The following is a 23837-nucleotide window of genomic DNA, read 5'->3' as shown; positions in this document are numbered from 1 at the left end:
CCAAAAGACCAAGATGGTATATGATATTTTAACGGAGAGATACATCAATATCTCTCACAATGCGACGTTTGTCCCATACACCTCATAATATTATTTAAAGGTAATAAAACAAAAACAAATACAAAATCAAAACCAAAACCAAAATGCAAAAAAACTAACAAACAAAAAAGTTTGGGTGTCAAAGAGGTAGTTGGCCATCCCAAAATTGCCAAATGGGGGTGGCTTCGGGCCTTAGGCTATCCTATGGCCGAACCATCTCCAAATGACTAGAGGGTGGCCGAAATGGCCTTGGGGTGGTTTCAACCACTTTAGGCGGGCCATAGGAGATGGCCAAAACTACTATCCTTGGCAATTTGAGGATGGTTCGACCACCTCTAAATGGCTAAATAAGAGTGGTTTTGGCCACCCTCGACCGAAACCACCACACCGTCACTACTAGTTTTCCACCACCACTACTAGTTTTCCACCACCACCATCAAGTGTGGCAAATTATCCCTTTGTTTGCTTAATTCAAATCAATACAAAATATGGAAATATAGGCAGAACTGACGACTTCTTTTGGTGCCAAGTGTTGATGAGGCATACCAGATAGATTAGTCATAATCAAAATTAATATATTGAATTAATGAGCCCAATACTCACATAGCAAATGTTCACATATAGGCTGTGCAACTCTTTTTTACCTTTTTTTTTTTTTCTTTTTTCTTTGGGTTATATTATTTTTTTACCTTTTTCTTTTTCTTTTTTCTTTTTGTTGTTATTTTGGCCAAATTTTATAGTGTTTCGGGTAGTGGGAGAGGTGGAATAGAGAGAAGAGTCCATATCATTTTGATGTTATAGAAGAAAGTCATTCTATTATTTTATTTATCTACCAAAAGCCAAAGTTGCTTTAGAAATGAGTAAAGCTACGGATTACAGCCTCATTTTACCTTCATTTCACTTTTTTAATATAGCAGTCTCGATCAATTAGCCCTTATATTTTTTTTTACTTTAACAAATATGTTGAAACTAGTAGCTCATATTAATATCAGTAGAAGGCTAAGTAGTCGGGAGTGGAGTAAACGTCGCGATAGCCCCTACAAACTTAATTACGCCCCCGCAGTACGGTATGGGGTACTTTGGGGATTTCTTCAATATGTCCGTATAAGTAGGGTTTTGGTTTTCCTATATACATGTTATGTTGTAATTCTGGATCATTAAAAGAAAAATATAGCCGTCTCTATGTGGACGTAGACAAATTGTTAAACTACGTTAAATCTATGTTTCGACTCTCTCTCTTTTCGATTCTATATTGTTCATCAATTATTGTGCACAGTAACAACAACTTATAGATGTAATATATAGCAATATTACTTTTTAAAATTATGTAAGTGATGGGTTAGGTTAGGTTAAGGTTACATAATTCTTTGCTCCAATTATCATTCCATCAAATGAGTAATGAGATAAATGTGTCATTTCCTTATTAGAAATGTTTACATCTTTGCTAATTTGACATGTTCCATCTGCCCTTAATTAAAAAGAAAAAAGAAAACACCAGTAAATAGAGCATGCTAAATTGCTAATTCAGCGAAATTGTACATGAAATAAACGTTAAAATGCTAATAAATTAAGAATAATACTACATACTATATCTTCATTTCACTTTCATTATTGGATTGACGTGGACAACGCTCACCAATTCTTAATTTTTTAAAATTAATAAATACTGTCACATCAACCCAATAAAGCCGATTAGAACGGAGTGGGTCGGAGAGATGTGAGATCTAACATTACTTTAGTTGCTTTCATTTTCAAGCGTGTACGAGAAGTGATGAAAGTGTCAGCCGACCAGCTCTGCAAGTGTCTTTGAAATCTTTCATGGGATATGTTGTTTGGATTTGGCAGAATCCGTGTACCCAATTCTTGATTCATGCACCAATGCCCAATTTTTCTTTCGCCGTCGCTGGAAAATGCATGAATTTCAAATTCCTTGGCGAAGACAATGCGTGTGGTCCTGTGTGGAAGGTGCAGTGCAACAGCAGCAGTTGCCATACTTTTGGATCCCAAATATAAAACCCATATTACCATTTATGATTCACATGATTATAGTGGATGTACGAGGAAGGAATTTACAAAGTTGCCAGCATACCTACAAATTAAGTCAGAAAGGAAGATGCAATGAATCCCCACTTCACACATGCTATGTGTTTCATCATGTTATGGAGATCCATGATATAATATATGCTACATATATTAAATCAAATATATATTATTATTATTATGTCCATTTGGAATTATCTATGTATGCATATATGCCACACTTCACATCCACGATGTGCTACCAATACCATTTTGAACAACCCCCACTTGTGTTTTTTTTTTTTTTTTTTTTTTTTTCCTCTTCAAGTAATAAAAAAATTCAAAATTTAAATGTAATCAATTAGTTCTTAGAAAGGATTTGGCTTATGTGGTGTAGTTTTTTAAACGTTTCATATTTAATTTTAAATTTTTTTATGGGAAAGAGAGTGAAATTAAATCTGAATAATTGAAAACACTATGGCTTATATACTGCAGTTTTTTTTTTTTCCGGCACCCCAAATCCTTAAAAGTATCGGTCAATATAATTTAGGCCGAAATAGATATTGGATCGGCTTGGGGCCAAGCAATTAGTTCTAGAAACATAGTTAATGGCTTTTAGACTTAAATGGTTATCGAATTAGTAGTGGAGACATGTTATCACCTAAAAATAAAAGATAAAAATAAATAAAATAAATAAAAATTTTTTTTAAAAAAAAAAACAAAAACAAACAAACAAAAACAAAAAAGAAAACTTCTCACTTCCCAAAAATTAAAAACTCCCCTTAACAAGTATGAATGGTGTGTTTGGAATTGCGATTTTACAAGAATAATCAGCGTTCTTAAAATATATCGCAAAACGTAAGGCGTTTGGCATTGCGATTTAAAAAGCACTTAATTTAAAATAGAAAAAAAAAAAAAAAAAAAAAAAATCTAAGATTTCAATAAGGAGGCTAGGGGGTGCTTATTTGAAAATGTGCGAATTTAAATCAAAATCATGAATTCACATAACAAATATTTAATAAAAAAAAAATTAACATATTTTACTAAACGTCTTTACGATTTTAAAAAGTATTGATTTCAAAAACACTATTTTTAAAATCGCACTTATTGAAACCGCAATCTCAAACGGACCCAAAAAAATCCTCCTAACATTTTTTTTTTTAAAAAAAAAAGGTCTAAAATTTGAAAATAAAAACATAAGTGAAATGAATATAAAATATTTAATCATTATAATACTTCAGCCAGAAAGATGAATGGCGACTCCGCCAATTGAATGCCAATTGAATGGGGATGAGACCTTCAACTTGGAGACAATGTCATGTTTTAAAATCATAAGATAACAGTAATATCATATTTTAAAATCAACTTGGAGACAATGTCATGTTTCAAAAATCATACTATAAGAGTAATCCAATGTGGCACTGTCAATTAGGTATCGTTTAAAAAATAATAATAATAATAACGTTATATACCACACAAATATCTAATATCTTATCACTAACTCACTATCATGACGTGACAATGCCTATCTATTCATAATTTCAATGGTGAACTGACACTATCACGTCAAAATAGCCCTAGCATAGTGAGATAGTGAGATACTTGTGTGATATTAATATGGTATATATCATGAGTAATGCTACATATACTCATATTTTTTCACGCCGAATTTCCCAACCCCATAGTTGGCTTGGTCAATGGTATGAATCAGGGGCGAAACCAGGATTTGAAATGAGAAATTATGTAACTAAAAAATGAAGATCTTTAACGGTAAAAAATTAATTTGAGCGGGTTGAACTCATATAAAAACATAAAATTTAGAAGTTTTTAAAAATTTTGAAAAAACTTGTATCCCCCAAGCTAAGGAACAGTTCCGCCCCTTGCCAAATATGGATGACTACTAAACCCTCATAGGACAAAAAAACATTTCTCAAATAAAATAAATCCATTAAGTCAATGTTGATTGGAGACCAAAGCTATTCCAAAACAGAGTAGGAAACAATATGGACCCCATCCCAAATGTAGTGTGAAATTCAATGGAATGATTTCACTTTTGAATAAAACTTGCAAAGGGGCCCTTAACGTGGATAAACAAGCATAATTAAATAAAGTTGATGCTGGTTTTAGGCTTTTCTAGATGGACACATAATTTCCAGAGAGAGAGAGAGAAAGAGACATATTCTAGAGAGAGAGGGGGGGAGTCCAGGGGTGAAGAACCTTGGGAGACACAAGGCCCTCTGTTTCTAAAACCAGCAACTTGCATGTCAGCAACCCCACTTGATTTTGGAATTCACTGAACCCAACCATTTCTTTCTCTCTCTCTCTCTCTCTACATAATAACAACAGTGATAATAGAGACAATTCAAATACAGTGTAACAACCCAAAACTCAACAAAAGGAGGAGGTACCAATTCCATTTTTCACCATCCCATTCCTTCCTATAACTCCCATGCAATCTTTTGAAAGATAGCACAAAACCCACCTCTCCTTTTTTATTCTTTTTGTTTGCTTTGATGATGATGATGAGGATGAGGAATTCTTTGTACTGAATACAGAGGATCTGTAAGGGGAAAGAGTTTTGGTGGCTGAGATGCAAAGACTGCATAAGGGGGGCTTTATTTCTTGTTGCCTCATTCGGAAATCTTCCTATCAAACCCACCGCCAACACCATCAAAGGCTTTATCAGCTTTATCAACATCACTGGTATCAACCTTATGCCTCTCTACGTTTGGTTTTTCCAAATCTTTCCTTGATTTCTCTCTCTCTCTCTCTCTCTCTCTCTCTCTCTCTTTTATCTTGTTCATCTCCTAACAAAAAAAAAATAGCTATATTTCGTATCTGTGTGTTCTTCCTTTTGCCTTTATTTCGTTAATTTATAGGGTTTCAGCTGCAAGCCAATCCCAAAAATTTCTTGGGAGTCATTTGAATCTAAATCTTGGAGAGACCCAAATTCATTTTCAATAAAGTCAAAGGCTTTTATAGATGTTTTGTTGAATCACTGTAGTTTGTGTTTGACTTGGGCGCTTTTTCATTTGATTGCCTATACATATTGCGGTGGTCCATTGTGGTTTCAATTTCAGATCAGAACTTTGAATCTATTTTGTTTAAATGTATGTGTTGGATTTGTTGTTCGTAGCTTTATATGATTCTTTAATTTTGTGGAATGCAATGAAATTTCATGCGACTGATTCAATGTTTTTCCATGATTTCCTTCAATTGTTCGAAGCAGTTGGATTATTGGGGACGACGTCTCATGGTTTGCTCATTGAACTGAAGTTGTAACTCTTTGGCCGGCAGTTAGAAACATGTGGTATTGACTGAATTCGAAGATGGTTGGGACAATTTTTTTCTTAGAAGAGTTGCAAAAAATCAAATCTTTGTTGCAAGATCAAGCTTGAACCCATTTTGTATTTCTAGTTAGTGAAGCTGTAATTTCTGAACTTGGATCCAGGCAGCATTAGTTTCTAAAAGAACCACATTGGGTTGTTGAAGTGGAAAGATAACAACCTTGGCAGATTCTGTGAGTTGTAGGCTTGATTGCATATCAAAACTACAAGAATTCCCATACACATTTGCACCAGCACCATAGCTTCCATCTTGTGCCTTCGAGGTCTGGAGATTCTTGAAGGCTGGGAGAATTTTAATGAATTTTGAACTTCCTGAATTAGATCTGACAGGACTGTTGAAAGGTTTGGTTAATTGTACAAGTTACATTATGGATGTGAGAGCAAGAAAGATTCCTACCCCTTTGGTTGAAGAGAAGAAGATGGAATATCATCATCCTCTCCATCATCAAGGAAAGAAGATTGAATACCAACGCACCCTTTCACATGGTAAAGGGAGCGGCAGAAGATTGTTGCCTGCAAGTTACTTCAGCTTAGAGTCATTGCTTTTACTGGTGTGCCTCACAGCATCTTTGCTGATCCTTCCATTGATACTTCCACCATTACCTCCCCCACCATTCATGCTGCTGCTGCTTCCAATAGGGATTCTGGCTGTTCTTATGGTACTGGCTTTCATGCCTTCCAATGTGAGGGATATAACGTATACATATGTGTAAATGGCGTTATAGACATGCACATGCACGTCTTTCATCATACAAATTTTGTATTTTCTCTTAATGTTGAAAAAAAAGATAAGATAACCAGTTCTTTTATTTCTTATTCATCATTTGCTTCACATCACAACAATCCTTATTTTGTGTGAGGAATTCATCCCAACTGGATCAGACAAACTAGTAGGCATTTCTCCAGGAGATTGTGATCATCCTAATCTTGACACAAAGTTGTATTATTAACTATTGTTTATTTACTTGCAATGTGGCTAATTAAGTCATGATGAAGAGTAATATATGCCTCTGTATTGTTGCATCATTTGGGTTTACTCATTAATGAGCCATGGGATGATATTAGTTCATATTGCAATTTTTGGCAAGGAAGTCTCCCCGGTTGGGTACGGTATGAGTGTGTTTAGTACTGTGATTTATTTTAAACCAAAAAAGCGATTTTGAACCAAATTGAAAATTTTGTATTTGAGATTGCGTCCGATTTATAATTTTACGAGATACTTAACTGCATTTTTAAATAACTATTTTTGATATCGCAAACTCAAAAAAAAAAAAAAAAAAGAAAAGAAAGGAAGGTTTCCCATGGGTAATAATACCAACAGTTTGTTGATTAGGCCATGGGTGAGCTGACATCCAACCAACCAGCCATCTTGTTCATGTACAACGGTTAGGCCACGTGGGCACGTGACATCATGGCATGATGAGTGGGTTGGCCACGTGGGCCGGTGACATCATGGCATGATGAGCGGATTGACGCACTCCTAGGATGAAATGGTAATTGGGTCACTAAACATGAATTATTGAGAAAGCAGAGGGTTGATTTGTGAGCCTCAATGCCTCATATCCTATGGAAATGGTGGACACCTTTTCAGGAAAGCGACGAAGGAACGCCAACGCCAAAGCATCCATCCTCTTTCTTTATTTTAATCAGTAAGATGTGTCGTTTAGCAAGGTGGGATGTGATCTACTCCTTCCGTAATTATGATTCTCAAACCTAATTAATAATTAAATTGCACTAAACTAATCTTTTTTTTAGCAATTATTTCATAGATCTATTCTTCTGCACCATTTGATTGCGTGATTCAAATCCCCACGGCCGCAGTCAAATACCCATGTGAACAATATTTTTTGTTTCTTTAAGAAAAGAAGTTTTGGTTTGGTTTGGTTTGGTTCATCTGCAAGACAAGTTTACGACAAACATTGAACAGCCACCGGCCATGAAAATCATACGACAAACGAAGGGAATTTTTCATGTGTCAAAAAGGTGGACGGAAAGTCAATAGCCAATATACACGACCATCATATTTCAACCCTTGTGACAACAGTTGCACTTCCGTCTTACACGATAGATCAGCTTGCACATCAGATATAAAAGAGAGAGGGAGAGAGAGAGAGAGAGAGAGAGAGAGAGAGTACATGCTGCTATATAGAAAGCGTGCAGGGAGACCTAAAATATAAGCCAAGCACATAGGATGGCAAGAAAATTGGCAAACCTTGGATACTTCTTCGCCCGATCCGATCCGATCTGATCCCCGGCTAAAAACGTTGTGTTATTATTATCTATGGCACATATAGGTTGGGAACAAAAAATAAAAATAAAAATAAAAAAAGGTGCAAAAATATGAGAGATCTGATGGCAAAATCTTGCTAGGCAATGCTGGTGGATTTATGAACCAAAAATGGAGGAAGATGATGCTCCAAAACAGCCAGGAGTTCTCTGCCCTGGTTCAACTCTTCTAAGACCCCACCTCCAAGCCTAGTCACTGCTTCAACAAGCTGGCCTCTTAGCCTTTGGGATAACATACAGCCACCTGCCTTGATACTTTCCCTATACAGTGGCAGGTAAGCAATTGCCACCCTCAGAGGGCCTGGAAGATCTCTTAAGCAAATAGGAGATCCACCCCACTTTAAAATCCTCACAAGGTTCATGTAATGCTCTCGTCCTTGCCTTAATCCATCAATGAAAGCCGCCTCTGACCAATGCTCTTGAAGAAAAGACCTTAGCTCAGGAGCTACAGCCTCGTCGTCAGACCTTGCTATACTGTCTGCAACTGCGTAAGTAGCTGCTGGATCACCTAAGAAGTCTGAATGGAGCAGAAATGCTACACCATCAAGGGACCCACCACTGCGTTCACCAGCAGCCTTGAGAATCTCGATGCTGAGTGCTGCAAGCACAGTCTGAGGAACGTGAGGGAGAAGATAGGCAGCAATGTCTACTTGGCTGCTTGAAGTGGCAGCTGTGAGGGCAAGACAAAGCTCCATTTCTCGGCAATTCCTTTTCACAAACCACTCAACAACCTGCAGACAACCCCTCTCAGCAGCTCTCATCAAAGGGCCCAAAAAAGCAATGGCATTACCCTCATCCACCAGACATTCCATTGTGCCAATCTTGCAGTAGTGGGAAGCAAAGCCCAAAGCAAGGTCAACGTCAACATCCAAGCTGTTTCTTTGGGCAATCTACAGATATAATCCCAGATTCACAAAAATCAAATGAGAACAATGACAGACAAACAAACCATACATCACAATGACATACAAAAATACAATACATATTTTAGTAGATTTCAAGTATTGAAGGAAAATTTCAAGATGAAAAGCTTTGGGATGTGTGCGTGTGTTTCAGTGTGGTCAAGGACACAAGTACGAGTATATAAAGCAAATCCCGTTCAAGTAAATAATAATGGTCAAAGACACCATCCAATGCCTGAACAAGCATCATATCCACAAAATAGAAAATAAAGATCTTGTACACATATTCTTCTTCTTCTTCTTTATTAATACACATACTTTTCATCTAAAAGGGCATTGTTTAGATTGAGCATTGCAAGCACCATAAACCACAGCTACTACATATTAGACCCACTCATTTGAGCCACTATATGCAGGAGATAACAGAGAAAACCAGGTGCCATCGCAGTAATGGTCATGAACAAAGCATAACATATATTGTAATATTGATGAACTCAGCATGCATACTTAGGTCACATTTGGCATGTGGAATAGCCAATAGACCCCTAGAATGGAATGACTATTTCTATAAAATATACATTCTCTTGTTTGGTTGCAAATTATTCCGTGGGAATGACTATTCCCCTAAATAGAGGAATAAACTACGTTTTTCAATTAAAAAAAAACCCACATTATTATTTTTTACTCAAACCCAAATAAAAAAGAAGAAAGAAAAACAGAATGAATTATGTGGGGTGGTCGGCCACCCCATAACGGAACACCGAGGGTGGAGCAACCAAACTTGGTGCTGTGGCCAAGACCACCCTCGGAGCCCCTTGGGAATGGTTACGTGCACCACCCCTGGAGCACATTGAGTGTCCACCTCGAGCGGCCTCGGGGGTGGTGCCCCCAGGGTTCTATTTCCTCAGGATTCATTCATTTTTTTTTTTTTGGGTATTTTAGGAATTCTGGCTCAATTCCAATGAGAGCATATGTGTTGTAACCAAACAAAAGAATAGGAATGGTAACTCCATTCCAAGCTCTTGTATTCCCAACAATATTCATTCCTATTCCTAAAGGAATGATCATTTTGTGCACCAACGTGCCCTTATAGTTTTATTAGGATTAGGGATGATAAGCTTTAAACTGATTTCCTCTTCTCACATGACTAAGTTATAGAATATGCATATGAACTTAACAACTTGATGTGCACATTGGAGACTACCTCCCTCCCTCTCTTTTGACTAGATGTAGGAATCTCTATATTTGGTGCTGACAACTTGCTTATAAAGATTTAACATGACAGCTATAAAACCACATCTCTCAATAATCTAAGCAATCCCATCAATCCTTCACAATTGGAGAGCTGGAGCATTTCTCTTGAAAAGGGAATAATCCAAACATGGGATGACCCAAATTATTTAAGTGGAATCAGATAAAACATGATGAACTTCCATTTGTACAAACCCTCTCCTTCCTAACCAAATAGTAGAAGAAACTCCAACTTGTTAAAGAAATTGTGGCAGAGCAGCAGGTTTTTGAGGGGAAAAGGGGGGGGGGGGAGGGTGATCAAAGGATCAAACCCAAGAGATAACTTGCATTTACATCTCAAAATTCTCACCCATGACTTCTCAGCTTTGCACTAGAAACATATGAAACAAAGTAGCTACCTTCCGAAAAATTCTAACGTGTTTGAAAATGCCAATTCCATGTTAGTCATGACATATGCAATAAGTAGGGTACTCATTTGAAATGATATCCACCTTTGCACATCAGGGTAATGAAAATGCATGAGAAGCTAGAGTGTTGCCCTACTTTTATACATCTCTAGTGTTTACGTACCCAGCAAACAACAAAAGGCTTATCTGCATTAACCTTCTATCATCTCTCTCCATTGATTGGATTTTACATGAATGCATAGAATGTGAGATATCTGATCTTTCTCTTGGTTGCTTATAGTTTGACCTCAGCTTTCCTATTTACTCTTCAACTACATAGTTGGAAAATTCTTTCACCATCAAAAGCCAAGTCCATCTACAACTCACCATTCGAGGAAATCATGTCCATGTAGTATTTTCTGAAGGGAGGAGAATGCATTAGGTGTGAATTTAAAATCACAAAAACTTGAATTTAGACACCAAGTCTCAAGAAGGAGTATTCCCAACTACAATTAACACATATTTGCAAGTGCACAGAGAGGACAAAGGGAAGTAATATTCAGACAGAAAGTGATGACTTTTGAACCTAACAGAACAGAACGCCATTTAAAAAAGAAAACAGCTAAAAGCCAGAAAGGCAACTATACGTCCTCATGAAATATAAACATTGTATTAGCAATACCTGCAATAAAATGCGCACAAGTTCTGTACTCCCAAAACGTGAGGCTTCGAGGAAACACTGATTGACATTGTCAGCACCCCCCTCTACCAACATCCCCAGCAATCCTTGGATTGCAGTTGCTGATATCCCAGATGCCCAACCAGGATCAAATGAGCTAGAGAAGAGAGTAAGGGGGAAGCAAGCTGCATCAAAGGCCTCCGTGAAGTCCTTCCCTGTAAGTTGGTTGCCAACAAGATCTAAAAATGTCTTGAATGCAGATAACTGGAGTTGGATCTCAACCGCAGAGCTGTGACTCACTCTATCCTTATTGCCTTGGCAACGAGAATGGAAGCCTATACATTTCAGAGCCCATTCAGTAAACTTTTGAACCTTAGCACCAGCTTCTGCCTTCAAGACCTCATCTCCATTACATTCCTGAAGACGCTCATGCAACCTGATGAAAGCCAAAAAAATGAAGCAGAATGGGACATCAATAGCATGCTATAAAAATCAGGATGACATTCAGCACAAAGAGCAAACAACATCTGTCTTTTGGATTTTATAAACAAAAAGCAGTGGGACTTCTCTGTTGCAATATTTTTTTTACTTATCAAAAAAAAAAGCATGAAACTTATTAAAGTCCAAGCCCTCTGTAGACCGGTAAGTAGATAGCTTAACAAAGTGTTTTCCATGGCTGCTAATCAGTAAGCATCATGCCAAGGTTGTCAGCATATAATTTGCATACATATGGAACAGGGGTGGGGAATTCGTTCAAAGAAAATCAACTGGTGCTGTGACATGTGAGATCTATAAATATTTCCAAGCATCCCAGAAAGGAAAAAAAGAGATTCCCTATTCAGGTATGCTTGCAAATAAAGAAGCTCACCGAGATGCTTCCATTCTACTCTGTAAGCTTCATGCCAATAATGTCCGTATATATAAAAATATATTATATAAACAACTGAATGAGCCCCGTGTACCCTTCATTCTAATGAAATTTTTGTACTTAAAAAAAAAAAAAAAAAAAACAATTGAGAGAGAGAGAGAGAGATGTTTCTAAAAATTGTTAAAAGCACATTAAATCGCATAATGTCAAATGACACCTATAATTATTTCCACAGGAGGAGGGGGTGCTCAAAAATATTCTATTAAGAAATACTGCAGATCAAAAAGCTCAAATTGGGTATACGCATAATGTCAAATGACACCTATAATTATTTCCACACGGGAGGAGGGGGTGCTCAAAAATGTTCTATTAAGAAATACAGCAGATCAAAAAGCAAAAGACACCATTCTTTTACTTCTTGAAAATTAAAGAAAGACACTCATTTCTCTCACTTTTGAAGGACATGAGATAAAGAAACTATAAGTGAACCTAGACCACTTCATTTCTTTCTCTTCTAAGTTGTTCCCATAGAAGAGACAAAAAGGAACTGAACTTGTCCAGGTTCCCTTAAAGAACCTAGAAAACTTCCTCCTTCCCTCTACATAAGTAATCAATACATCTATCTAGAAACAGATTATAATTCCAAAACTCAAAGCTATACAGAAGTTGTAAATAGAAAAATCTTAGCTATCTAGTTGTCTTCCATTAGAGCTTCTTCAGGAGAGAGAAATTAAAATATATTCACTCCTTCCCAAATAATTGGAGAAACACAATAGCTTTGTTATAACTAATACCAACTAACACTCTAAGAAATAAGTAATAACTATTTCCAAATGTGTGAAAACCTTTCTGTGGAATTCCAATTATGCTTCCAAGTTCCCAACAATGACAGAATGCACAAGCTTTACAATGATACCATGCAATGGAGAGTCCAGCTCCCTATTTTGCACAAATTTCAGGCAAGTGGTTACAGTAGTTCTGAAACTGATTGACATTAAGGTTTATCACAAATTGCACAAATTTATATTAGCATTTATGTAAAAAAGGTTACTAAACAAATTCCATCATATGTGTAATATTCGATAGATTGAACCATAATAAATTGATTGAAGTAGTGCCTGATCTGCTTTTACAAAAATACTAAAGAAAACTTCCTTTTGTACAAAAAAGGCTACTGAGAAGGGGCAACATTTCATAAGTGAAGACAAAAACAAATAACAATGCAAGAAGGGATAATCTGGGTAATCTGAGAACACCCGTTAACAAAAAACTTCATTAAATGGGATTGCAACAGAACACATATGAGATGAGATCAAAATTAAAGCATGGTCTTCAACAGTAACGGACAAGTACTGCAACATAAGAACACCATCACAATGATCTTTTTTTGTTAAATAAGAGTTTTAAGGCTTTTCAAATGGTTAGTAAGCTACAAAACTATTGTCTCATTAACAGTAAAAGAAGATAACACTTACCTTTGAGCCATAACAGTGACTGTATCTGCAAGACTCATAGTTCGGCTCTGGCAGGCAGAGACGCAAGAAGCAAGAAATGAAGTCCTAAGAGCAGCTCTTGTAAAGTCATAAGCACCATTGGCAATGATCTTCTTAATCAATCCCGTTATCCCATTAAGCTCTTGCTGTGCGGTCAGGAACCAGATGGAGTCCAACGTGATGCACAAGGCATCATTAAGAGTTTGTGGATCTGCCAACAAGATCAAACTCTCCGCAAGCTCCCAATCATGAGAACTCACTGCACCCTGAAACAACCGACCCAAATCGATCCTCTCTTGTCTACTGAGCTTCTTCTCGTGCACAAATTTCTCATTCTTTCCAACCTCAGAATCTGCTGCAACCACCCTGGATTTGAGCTTTTTGACACTGCAACAACAACCGCTGGATGATCTCGATTCTTTCCTCACAAGAGGTCCTTCTCTAGAGAATACCACGTTACTTCCCTCACCTTGCTCTGACATAAAACCTTCAATTTCCTTCCTCGGACTGTCAATTCCATTCTCTTCGGTTTCCATTTCCACAAACATTCGGTCCTCTACGTTATTCTCCTGACTCCCCACAACTGACACCATCTCCTCTTCCATCCTTACCCTTTACACAATTCCTCTCTGCCCTGCCTAACGAAAGAACCCCTAATCAAGCAGATACTCAATATTCCCAACAAGCACAAGGACACATCCTAAACCAACTAAATCCCGAGGAAAAAATTCCGTCAGAATATCAACCCCTTCAAACCCAAAATGAGCTAATAATAACAAAACTGAAAACAATCTTGTTCTCTTTCTCTTTCTCTTTCTCTTTCCTTCAAACGCTGCTACAATTGGCTTCAGGTGAAGAGAATGAGAAGCAAAATCCTCAATTGCAAAAAACCCAAAAGAGAAAAGGACCCAAAACCCAGAAATCCAAAAATTATAGAAACCCCACAACCACAAATTACTAAAAAGTTGTATGCATATCCCTGGTCTCCAATACAATCCAAATCAATGGTAAATAAGCTTGAAATCGATCAAAACAAGCAAACCCACGAAAGAAGTGCAAATCTACGAGTCATAACCATAAACAGCAATGGACAGAGAAGGGATAGACATCAGACAAAAAGCTCCATCCATAGAGAACCCTAGAACCCCTCCTCCAATAATTTCACATAAATTCCAGCAATATATTCAGAGATCCAGGACCACCTCTAAACCACCAAAAACCATTTCGGTTAACCAAAAAACCAGAAATTCTTCAAGTGATTCGTGACTAAATACAGTCTGTTTGGAAGGCGAGAAAATTAAGGAAAGAGAGAAGGCCAAAAAAGGCAAAAAAAAAAAAAAAAAAAAATGATCAACGCATAAATAGTAAGGCTTTAAGGGGGGGAGAGAGAAAGAGAGAAATGGAAAATGAACAGACAGCAAACCTGATCAATTGAGAGAGAGAGAGAGAGAGATGAGGGGCAAAGAGAAACCCTCTGCCTCCAATGGTCCTTTGAGAATATTTATTTATTTTAGAAACAAGAAAAAAAAACAAAAAACAAAAAAAGATATCTCTCCTAAAAATTTTTATTTTATTTTATTTTTTTAACAAAGGTTAAAAGAAAATTATAAGAAAAAAAAAAAAAAACAGAGGACCGAGTGACCTCATGAGGACGGAGGAGCTGAGTGCATGTTGTCACCACAAAAGAGCAGAGAGAGAGAGAGAGAGAGAGAGAAAAGGAAAGAAGGGAAAGGGGTGTCTGAGAATGGGTCCCACTCACGCAAGCTACAATCATTACGCACCCCCTGGCCTTCCATGCCAAATGCCCACCCTCTCCTTCTTGCTTTGCTTTGGCACCTTTCATTTATTGCTTTATGATATGGGCACATCCTCCCCACTCTTCCCCCCCCCCCCCCCCCTCTCTCTTTTACAGTACAAGTTAGGTAAGGGCATACATGACAATGGCAAAATTGTTACCTAGTGAGTATTGGATTTTATAAGCTCGGTTAGACTAAAAACACATGTTCAAGGCTGGTTTCGAACAAAATTGGGGTTGTAATAGAGCTTAGTTGAACCAAGTACTCGATTTGGCTCACAAAGCCCTTACCTAAGTTTTGAGTTTGAACTTGAACTCAAACTCGAACTCAAAGTCGGTTAGGGCACCCAGTTTAGCCCTTATTGAGTGCTCAATCGGCTAAGCTCGAAGGAAGTGTCGGGTCAGGGTGGATGAAATCAAAAGATGTGAAGAGAGGGCTTGTTTGGGTCCCATCGAGAGCGAATCAGAAGTGTGTGTTATGGGGTTTTTTTAAGCATTATCTCAAAGTAGTTCAAAGCGAGAAAAAGTGTATGAATCTTTGAGTTCGAACTAGAACTCGAAGTCGGTTAGGATACCCAGTTCAGCCCTTATCGAGTGCTCAATCGGCTAGGCTCGAATGAAGGGTCGGGTCGGGCGAGTAGTGTACAAACTCTTTAACCTTTGTTGTGTGTTTCACATATTTTAATTAAAACATAACTTATTCTTTTTTTTTTTTATTCTAAATGAGAAGTTGGAGGGTTTTTTTTGGGATGGCAGTTGTGGCATTTCCTGTTGGTTTTTCTCGTCTGTCTCAATTTTGCTCCAATTGAGACTAACAACTGTGAGTCTTTTGATCTTAGGTACCATGCCTTGTTTTAATACTGATAAAACGCACAAAAAAAAAAAAAAAAAACTAGCCATTGATTGCATCCGGCCAGCCACTCCTCACAATGACTTATTTGATTATCTCTTTGTTACTCAGTTTTTAATTTTACAAAATTTAATCAGTTCCTCAAGGCACCAAAAAATACCAATACAAGCCTGAAATTACAATTTGCTCCAATTGAATAAAGGATTCAGATGGAGGAAACAAAACTTTAATAAACCCAACAAAAAATTTTCCCAAAAATGAAGAATCTAGTCTACCTAGAATCATAATTAGAAAAATAAATAAATAAAATTGTCTACCTAGAACCATACATAGTATGTTATGACTTTTTAGAGTTTGGAGACCCGATCAAAATCAAAGAAAATACATTTATGGCTTTATTGTTTGTTGGAGTGCAACAGTGTCCAAAACCTTATAAAAGCATTACAAATTGTGATATGGTAGTTTTTTTTTTTTGGGCTTTATCATTTGCTATAGTTAGCACCTTTATGGCTTCGTCCCCCACACTACAAATTCTAGTTCCGCCCCTCTCTATACCCTATGTTGTAAAAATGTTCAAACAAGTTTTTAAGATGTTGAAATAAGCCCGATATGAAAATGTGGTAAGTTAGGGTTTTCAAACACTTATTTTTGGGTTTTTTATCCATAACAATCAATTGTTGATGATGTGCTTTTATGGAACAATCGATCAATTCTTTCAAACAATCAAACAATACAATTTTGTACCTAACGATCGATCGATGACAGTCTACATGCACTTAAAACTTGACATTTTCAACACAAGTTTATGATACTAGCCACTTTTATGATACTAGCCCCTAGAGAGAGAAGGAAAGAGCCTCCCTTTAGAGTTGTGCTCTTAAGGCTTTGAGATATAAAACTTTACCTAACTCTAACTTATGTTTACTCATACCACCAAGGGTGGTGGTTCAATGACCTAAGGAAGTTCTCAAGTGGTTAGGGCATGTACTATGGTGTGGGTTCAAATCTCTGCAATAGAGAATCTCCACATATGCCTAATTAGTATTAGCCGCTTTGGATTCTTATCGATACCCTAGTGGGGCTGGGTCAGGCTATGGCTCAGTCAGACTTGAGGGAGCGTCTACGATTCCCACAGTCTAGGCCCCTCATGTGCGGCTCCCAGCGGATAGGTGCTACTATGGTCACGCCTAGGTAGGATAGCTACAATTGGTCTCTCCGGCTTACCATTTTTGCTCAAAAAAAAAAAACTTATGTTTACTCATGTTTAAACTATGTTTTATGTGTTAAAACACATGCTATTTGTCTTTCCTTTAATAAATGTTTAAAGTTGAGTATTTTAAGTAAATAAGCTTGAGTTTTGCATGAAATGTGTTAAACTTTAAAGATTATCTTTCTTTTCAACCTTAGAACATTATTGAAGTACTTATCTTTCAATAACTGAGAGCATCTTCTTGGTTGTTTAACGAGGGAGATGTGACTATGGGAAGAAAGTTGGGGCATTTGGAGTTTTTAAGTGGTGTTTTAGTTGTTTTAAATGTTTATGTATGATGTTTTAAAGTTGGGGCATTTAAAACATTTAAATGTTTTAAATGTTTATGTTGTAGCCTTTTAGGAGTCTTAGGTAAAAGATAGGCCAGGTTTTGGTTTTGGTAGGAAGAAATTAGGAAAAACACATTTTGCGGCATAACAATTAAACGAACCTCGAGAAACAATCGATCGTTCAAAGCAGAATGTGCATAGTTAGGATTTTAAGTGTAGGATTAGGGTTTTGCTTAGTGTTTTGACTAATATGAGATTATGACTTGCATATACGAGAAGTTTGATAATTTAGTATGTCCAAAGTTGAAAAAGAGCATTCAAGGTAAGTAATCGCCCTATGAAAACACCATAAACTGTGTCATCAATAATTAATATTTTATTTATAAACCTTGCATTTTGATACTCATATTTTTTTACAAAATAAGTCATGAGCCTAATATTTTATAAATGATGTTTTACTAATGCATTATTATCAATTGTATACCCATGAACTAAATTATGTTTCTTAATTGGTTGTCATTACATATTGTTGTGTGTCATACCACCATTTGGGAAAAGATGTACATAACTTGAGGTGTGTACATAATAGTATAGAGATTTGTAGCCTAAAGATGGTAGATATAGATTGCATTAGATCTAGTGGCTAAAGTGACCAACACAACATTCCACAAATGGCGATCACAACTTACATCATCACTAGTGATATGGATCACCTAGTGTCGGACCTGGCCAAGCCATTAGAGGTGTTGTGCTATTGTCCCTAGCCACGGCATCGACGTTGTACCACATGTCCTTATAAGGACACGTAAACCTCCTATTGGATGGTTAAACATACGAGTAGGCCATGTGGAAATGGTTATAGACGATAAATTCTTATGATTATTATATTGTACACTTCATCAACATGCATTAAATTACTACATGTGTTATTGAGGGTTGTTGATTGTTGTGTTTGATTATTGGTTTGCGAACCCTTCTGTATTTGAAATACATAAGTTTATGTATTAGAAATATAAAGGCCTGGTTTTGAGCTTTAATGCCTTAGATGATGTCTAAGACTATCCTTATGAAGTTTTAGAACCCTTAGGATCCTTTTCAAAGTTAGGATAGCTCTTTCCGATGTTCTGAAGTGTCAATAAAGTGTTTGAATCAATCTCATACTGCCCAAGATTGATCAGGTTTAGCCTAGGATCGATCCCAGGTTGTGAGGATCAATCATACCTCAACACAAGATCTATCACCCCAACGAGGATTGATCTGCCCTGTTCCAGCTCCCTGTATTGTTAGTTTTTTAGTTTTATGGTAAGATTTTGGACCAGTAAAACCTTCTAACATTATGTTTTTTCGCATAGAATATTGTTGAAGAGTACGATATTGATTTTTAGGATAATCTCATACTATCCAAGATTGATGAGGCTCAGCCAATGATCGATTCTCGGTTGTCAATATCAATCCTACCTCAACACAAGATCGATCACCCTAATGAGGATTGATCATGCCTTGTTCCAACACCATGTATTGTTAGTTTTTGGGCTTTATGAAAGGTTATTGAATAGGTAAAACATTCTAACATCAATTTTTTTTTGGATAGAATATTGTTGAGGACTTTGAAGTGGGTTTTTAGGATAATCCCTACGATCAAGGTGAGTGAAACTCACAGAAATACTATTATCTTGTTTTGTTAAATTATGGTTAAGAGTGCCTTAATTCTAACTTTATGATGATATTAATGGTTCTCAGTTAGTAAAGTGCAAGATCTTGAATTTTTAAGAGAATTTTCTATTTGGTAGGACATTCAAAGTTGGATTCAAATGATTGGTGGAGAACGTTCGAAATTAGATTCAAACATTCGATGTCTGTTTGAAGAATTCCTTTAAAAAGTTGGACACATCAACCCTTATGTGCGTGCTTAGGGGGCCTTTATAAACATTATTAGTTTCTTCCACCCATTTTGGACGTCCTATTGCATCAAAAACCCTATAGTGAGAGAGAGAGAGAGTGCAAGAGAAAAAGTAGGTGAATTCTTGAAGTTTTACCTTCAAGAGAGGTAATCCTCCTTGTTTTAATATCGTTTTTATTGTTAATCTATTAGCATTTGTTATCTTGTTAGACTTGCATGATTAATCTACTATATGAGAGTAATGTATACCTTTGAGTTGTTTTGGAAGATTTGTGGTAAATCTAGATTTTAGTTGGATATTTAATGTTAATGGACAAATTTAGATGTATATGAAGGCTATACTTGTGGGTATAATCGTATGAGGAATAGTGGGTCTTGTCAAATTAAGGCTTGGTTATGGATTTTGTCTTAGATGAGATTTTTGCCCACGACCGAACGTTTGACACGACTGTCGAATGATTGATGCCGATCATTTGACTTAGAAACCGAAGGTTTGATACTATGATAGAATGTCTATTTTAACTGGTTTAAGGTTTTTATATGCTTGATTAATGTTTTAGTCTGAGGACTGTCTAATATTAGGGTGTGGCTTACAGAGTTGTGAAGTGGAACTTTAAGATGTCCAAGTTTGAGGATAAGCGTTCAAGGTGAGTGAACTCACTATTGAAATATAAACAAACTTTTCAGCATAATGTGAAAATGAGAACTTAATATATTTTTACAACATTAAATCATACAATTTTTTGACATTATGTGAACCATAATCGTATTTTGTTTGCATGATGATATTTCAAATGCTAAATTATGCTTTATATAGCTAGCATATTTTATGAAATATGATGAAAATATATGAATATATTATATGATATAGAATGAGTTACGATTACCATGAAAAGGGAGTCAATATGCGGTATATGGATTACTTGGTAACAGGTTCCGATTTAAGTATGAATACCTTGTAATGGGAGTGTCGGTATGTGTTACAATTACGCAATGACGGGTCTTCGATATGAGTTTCAGTTACCGTATAATAGGGTGTCAGTACGACGAACTAGCTAGTATATTTAAGGCATCTTGTGGCAAGGGAACCAGTATGATATGAATTACCTATATAAATCTTATATATTTTTGTCAACCTCTATAGTACAATGATTAATGTACTAATATGATATTGTGACTCGTGTACCAGTATGAAAACGATTGATAAAGTGACATCAACTATATAAGGGTAAGATATACATATAATGATGTGAAAGAAGAAATGGTTTGATGAGATAAAATTATGGTTTTAAAGCAAATGGAATGTAAAAAGATGTTATGTTTTAAACTCAAATGTTTTTACATACCTTAAAGTGAAATTGTCAAGAAATCATGCATTGTTTTATGAATTTGTTACTTTACATTCTCAAGCATATATCAAACCTTCTAAAATTATACAGTATAATGAAAAGTTATTTAGAGTTTATCAGTGGCTTATTTCATATGAGTATAGCATTTTGAGTTTATCAATAGCTTATTTCATGTTTGTTCTCATATGATGTTTACTTATTAAGCTATGGACTTCCTCAGTTGCTATTATTTTTCACCTGTGAAACACCTTGGTGTTTTGTAGGGCTAGCAATTTTAACACGACCCGACAACCCGACACGAACACAACACGAAATTAGCAGGTTTGGGTTTATATTAAACGGGTTTGGGTCATAAACGGGTCGACCCGTTTATGAGGGTTTGGCGGGCCGTGTCACGGATCGACCCACCAGACCCGTTTTATTTATTTATTATTTATTTATTTATTTTACCTTAAAGGAAAGAGTGAAAAACGCATATAGATACAACACAGTAGCACACTCATCTCCTCCAACTCCATATCTAGAAATCAAAATCCTCCCTCTTGGCCTCACTCCTATGCAATTATCAATAGTTTCATAAAATTCAAGATAAACCAAAAACAAAAAACAAAAATTAACAAAAAGGTTCATTTTTTGGTGAAATTCAGAGATTTTTAGTGCTTCCTTTTCTTTACTGTTCTTTTCAGCCAATGGCTTAGACTTCGATAAAACTTTAAGATTTTAGCATTGCTGAATTGAAGGCACAGCAAAGCTGATTTTGTCGATAAATTGAATAGCAATTCGCTTTGTTTCAAGTTGGATCAAGAGCTCCTCGGTAGGATCTTCTCAAAAACGACATTGTTGTTGTTTTTTTTTTTTTATTAAAAAAAAAAATCATTTTTTTAGTTAAACGGGTCTCACGGGTCTTGTCGGGTGACCCGTGAAAATACCCGTGTCGTGTCGTGTCGGGGGGTCCGACCCGTTTATTAAAGGGGTCGTGTTTGGGTAATGCTTAAACGGGTTGCGAGTACCCGCGGGTCGTAAACGGGTCCACCCGCGGACCCATTTTGCCAGCCCTAATAGATGTTACAGAGTAGTTTTTCTTAGCTAATTTACTTGAACAAAATCATTTTGTAACAATGTGAGTTCAATTTTGTGAACATGAAATATTGGGAAAGTATGAACTATCGTGTAAGTAATTATCATTGCACTCAATTATGTAGAATGCTGTATTTAAAGTCTTGATTTGAGGTCCTACTCATGTAAAATGATTGTACAACAATTATAAATAGGGTTAAATACTCCATACCCCCCTAGGGTTTTCCAACTTTATTTTTCCTCCATGTGGTTTCATTTTTATCACAAGAGGTCCCTGTGGTTTTGATAAATGACCAAATTAGTCCATCCGTTAGTTGACCATTATGACTGACACGTGGACCAATCAGACGTCGACACGTGGCACATATTTAATTTTTTTTTTTAAAAAAAAAAAAAAAAAAAAAAAAACTGAAAAAATTAGGGGTGGCTCCTTGGCCATTTGGGGGTGGCTCGGCCACCCCCTTTGGCCCAGGCCACCCCCATCTGGCCGGATGGGGGTGGCCAAAACCACCCCCAATGGTGATTTTTTTTTTTCTTTTTTTTTTAAAAAAAAAAACATTTTTTTTTAATTTTTTTTTAAAAAATTAAATATGTGCCACGTGTCAACATCTGATTGGTCCACGTGTCAGTCCTAACGGTCAACTAACGGATTGACTAACTTGGTCATTTATCAAAACCCAAGGGGGGGTCCTGTGATAAAAATGAAACTCCAGAGGAGTAAAAAGAAGGGTACCAAACCCCATGGGGTATTTGGTATTTAACCCTTTTAAATAATATAATTTTGATTAATTTATTATTAGGAAAATTATATATAAACTCCTTATGTCAACGCGCTTTTATTAAAAACTCCCTAGGTGTTTTTTTTCGGAAATTGACTCTCTGGGTCAATCGAAACTACAATAAACTTCCTACCGTAAAAAAATTTTAACAGTCGTTAATGCTACTCAAAACTTCCCGTTTTACCTCATTAAAATATTAATTTTTTATTATTTTAATTTTAAAAAATTAAATCTTAAAAAAAAAAAAAAAAAATGAAGGGTGGCCTATGGGGTGGCCGTAAGCCACCCCAGGGGTGGTGTGACCCCTGGGGTGGCTTACGGCCACCCATGGGTGGCTTGCGGCCACCCCTTTCCACCCATGGGGTGGCTCGCGGCCACCCCATGGGTGGTTATGGGTGGGTGCGAGCCACCCATGGCTACCCTTCAATTTTTTTATTTTTTATTTTTAAGATTTAATTTTTTAAATTAAATTAATAAAAAATTAATATTTTAATGAGGTAAAACGGAGAGTTTTGAGTAGCAATAACGACTGTTAAAAGTTTTTGACGGTAGGGAGTTTATTGTAGTTTCGATTGACCCATTGAGTCAATTTCCCAAAAAAAACACATAGGGAGTTTTTAATAAAAGCGAGTTGACCTAAGGAGTTTATATATAATTATAATTATTATTGCAATTTGAAAGTATAAAAGAGTCTATCAAGCTTCAACTCAATAGAGTATGGTAAGTTGACAAAAAAAATAGAGTTTGGTAACATTTTTTCTTGCCGAGTTCAAGTTGAGTTTGAGTACCTATATGAAGTTCTCAAGTTGAATATGAAAATGTAAAACTCAGTTTGACTCGACTTGATTATAACCTTATTGAGAACTTGATTGAAGTCTCGTTTGGAAAAATATTCCGTTGTCTTTAATGTTTGGGAAATATAAGATTTAGTTTTTGAGAAATTATAAAAATTATTATCTCAACATCATATTAGACTAATCAATTAATGTCACGTAACACCATAGAGGATCGTATCGTTGTAAAAAAAATGGTATTAATTGATAAGTTTAAGATGTCAAATCATTAATTAATGCTTGATAGAGTCTGACAACATTTTTCTTGCTGAGTTTGAACAAAGCTACGATCAAGTTCAAGTCGAGTTTGAGCACCTACACGAAGTTCTCAAGTCGAATATGAAAATGCCAAACTCAGTTTGTCTTTACTCGATTGCAACCTTATTAAGAACGAGAAATGATATTTAGAAGATAAGATATGCTAGAATCTAATAAAACTCCCACA

General features: G+C 36.3%; 1 protein-coding gene and 1 long non-coding RNA gene across 2 annotated transcripts; one reads left to right on the top strand and one right to left on the bottom strand.

The window, feature by feature from the left end:
- The first annotated feature begins 4282 nt into the window (after window positions 1-4282).
- LOC132177681 (uncharacterized) lies at window positions 4283-5909 on the top strand. The gene is made up of 2 exons (XR_009439790.2): window positions 4283-4761; window positions 5288-5909. It is a non-coding gene; the product is annotated as an uncharacterized LOC132177681 (long non-coding RNA).
- A 1493-nt stretch (window positions 5910-7402) lies between these two features.
- On the bottom strand, window positions 7403-14714 carry LOC132177169 (ankyrin repeat protein SKIP35). The gene is made up of 4 exons (XM_059589408.2): window positions 14694-14714; window positions 13253-14547; window positions 10913-11345; window positions 7403-8581 (listed from the first exon to the last, which is right to left on the bottom strand). Exons 2-4 carry the CDS (start codon window positions 13873-13875, stop codon window positions 7772-7774), a joined length of 1866 nt encoding a protein of 621 aa, XP_059445391.1. The 5' UTR covers window positions 13876-14547; window positions 14694-14714; the 3' UTR covers window positions 7403-7771.
- Between the last annotated feature and the right edge of the window lie 9123 nt (window positions 14715-23837).

Source organism: Corylus avellana, chromosome 4 (assembly GCF_965113065.1).
Source record: "Corylus avellana chromosome 4, dhCorAvel1.hap1.2, whole genome shotgun sequence".
NCBI classification, from domain to species: Eukaryota; Viridiplantae; Streptophyta; class Magnoliopsida; order Fagales; family Betulaceae; genus Corylus; species Corylus avellana.
Note: the sequence above shows the minus strand (reverse complement) of the source record. Positions and strands in the feature narration are given on the sequence as shown.